The following is a 2,524-nucleotide window of genomic DNA, read 5'->3' on the forward strand; positions in this document are numbered from 1 at the left end:
TATGTATGATATGATACATTTTTCTGGAAATGTTGTGGCCAGCCTTTAACTGCCCTGAACCCCTAAAAAATGCATATTTATAATAAAAATTATTTGGAAAAAATTTCTGCTGACCTACCTACCCTATTTTTTTAAAACTATGTTATCGGAACAGCACAATTTACTTTTTCTTTTGGCCTTATCCAGATTTTTATTTTCTGTTTGTAAAAGATCCTAGGCCTAATTAAGATTATTCTGCTGCCAACACATAAGCTCTGACGTGGCTATAGTGGAATTTATCAGTTTTTAACACATAGGCCTATGTGTACGATGTCTGATTTCGACAACTGAATTCTGGGGCGGACAAGAATCCTCTTGTCAAAAAAAAAAGTCTGCAGACAGGTTTCTTTTGAATTTTCTTCATTCGAATTCAAGATGGCCGTCTGCAATATCACAGAAAACTACTGTAGTTTGCTGAGTTTCCAAACAGAAAACGAGGTCGCTTCTTCTTTGGAATTTCTTATCATAGCAGGCCTAGACTGTAGACATCCAAAATCCATCAAAACTGAAGGCCACGTTTTGTCTGAAATACATAAACCGTGTTGTCAATAATTAACCACTGAAGTCGCACTAACTTTGAGTCTGTTGAGGTGATTGCCATGCGGCGAACAGGTGAGTTGGTACTCGATGTGATATATATACATCATTACATGTGACGTAGGGAGCTGATTGTGTTTGGATGAAGAACCTCCATGTCACAGATAAAAAAAATCCCGACGCACAGCTGGAGCCCTAGAGTTTGCGAGCTTGTTGCTCCTTTTGAAATTAAACACAAGCAACTTGTGATTTAGTTTAAAATAAATGAGAAGGACAAAAATTTCAACAGGTTTTCGACATTACCGATGTAAAGAGATGTCCAATTTAATCTGTTTTAAAGAGCTGAGATTACTTTTTGAGTAACTTAGAGGGTCTCAGTCTCCAGGGTCACTTTTCACTATTGGGTTGAGCCACGCTGTCTCGTTTCCGGCGCAGAGATTTCAGCGTCTGCAAGACGCAAGCTTTGCTTCCAGGATGAACGAAGAGGGAGACTTTAATCTCTCATTTGGCGAGGATTTAGAAATAATTTTCCGAGACCGCCGAGATAGCGTTTTGTCCGGGGCGCGAAATTGTAATAATGCAGGACACGAGTTTGGAAGTGGCAATGACATGCCTCTTCCAGGGGTTGACCCTTGCGAAGTGCAGTCTGTGAATCGAACCATGTTGAGTCCATTAGGTAAGGCATAATAGTCGAATATCAGATAAGTTATGGTTGTTCTAAGGGTAGATTTGACTCCAGATAAATTATCTTTGCATCAGAGCTTGGTGCTTGATCTGGAGTCAGTGGGTGCTTCAACGAGATTGTTTACTAAACTTTGTTTAAACTTAGCTGGCACGTTCACGTGTCGAACTGTCGAGCTGTCTTACATTTTGTCAAAAGTATGCCAGCATGGCAAGTCGGAGAATTGCCATACTGACTAAGCTATTGACATGCTTGACATGGATTTGCATGTCAGCGACTGAACTACACTTTTGCAACGCGGATTTTATTGTTAGATTTCCTGGTTGGGAAGGCTATGGTGGAGATTTGGGGATTTAAGAAGCCCTTTCATGACCTTTGGTGACCTTTCGTTTGAAATGCTAATTGCGGTGTTACCTGTTTGAGAGCCATGATTGATCCCACCACACTGGTCCCTCTATCCTCCAACATTTCAGGGCAGCATTTTAGCATATTTTAAGAATTTTCGGTATTTTTATACAGTTTTAGAGCAAATGGACACAACTTTTCATTGGTTACAGTTTTTGATCAAAAGTTCGAGAAAAATGTGTAAAAGTTTCTAAAACATTGTCTGAATCTGAAAAAAATTGTATCTTGTATGTATACGTATGTATGTATACATGTATGCTTTACTTTTTATAAAGGTGACAAAATTTATTATGGGACTCAGACGGTGAACTAGAATTCTGAATTAAGCATTTTTTGCAAGAGAAATGTATGTTTTGTTTAAGAATTCAACTCGGCAGAATTCAGTGGGTGTGGCCACCTGTCACAGAGTATTCCATCAAATTAGTGGGCGAAAATACCTCGATAAGGTAATGCATCGTACATGGGAAATGAAAATGGCCAGCTGTATGATAATTGAAAGTCTGGATTGTTATAGCGATGCTGTAACCCATTGTTTCTGTATAAAAATTATTGTACCCACTGCACATAATTGAATGGGATGTACTGAGAGATTCATGATTCATCAGTTCCGTGAGAGTTAGTACTCAGGGACTTCAAGACTGGAGGTCACTCACCGCCCTCACTGACTAAATTATCTGTCTTCTAGTGTGCCGGGGAATTATTGGAGAAATCAAGATGGTTGACAGAATGGAGGATCTTGGGGAATACTTCAACAACTCATCAAAACTGCTATGGAATCAGTATCAACACGACACTCTGTCAAATCTTGGTAAGTATATCTATTTTTTTTAAAAAAGTTTACAAGCTACACTGTCATTTCTT

The 2,524-nt window shown here is 38.9% G+C and overlaps 1 protein-coding gene across 1 annotated transcript in view; it reads left to right on the forward strand.

Annotated features, from left to right (window-relative positions):
* The first annotated feature begins 972 nt into the window (after nucleotides 1–972).
* Nucleotides 973–2,524, forward strand: part of LOC139124441 (zinc finger protein 665-like) — a 4,172-nt gene continuing 2,620 nt past the window's right edge. Inside the window, exons 1-2 of the mRNA XM_070690575.1 lie at nucleotides 973–1,252; nucleotides 2,349–2,471. Of these exons, the coding sequence (XP_070546676.1) occupies nucleotides 1,051–1,252; nucleotides 2,349–2,471 (325 nt within the window). The 5' untranslated portion in view covers nucleotides 973–1,050. The remainder of the gene's footprint in view (nucleotides 1,253–2,348; nucleotides 2,472–2,524) is intronic.

Source organism: Ptychodera flava (assembly GCF_041260155.1).
Source record: "Ptychodera flava strain L36383 chromosome 23 unlocalized genomic scaffold, AS_Pfla_20210202 Scaffold_24__1_contigs__length_23054250_pilon, whole genome shotgun sequence".
NCBI classification, from domain to species: domain Eukaryota; kingdom Metazoa; phylum Hemichordata; class Enteropneusta; family Ptychoderidae; genus Ptychodera; species Ptychodera flava.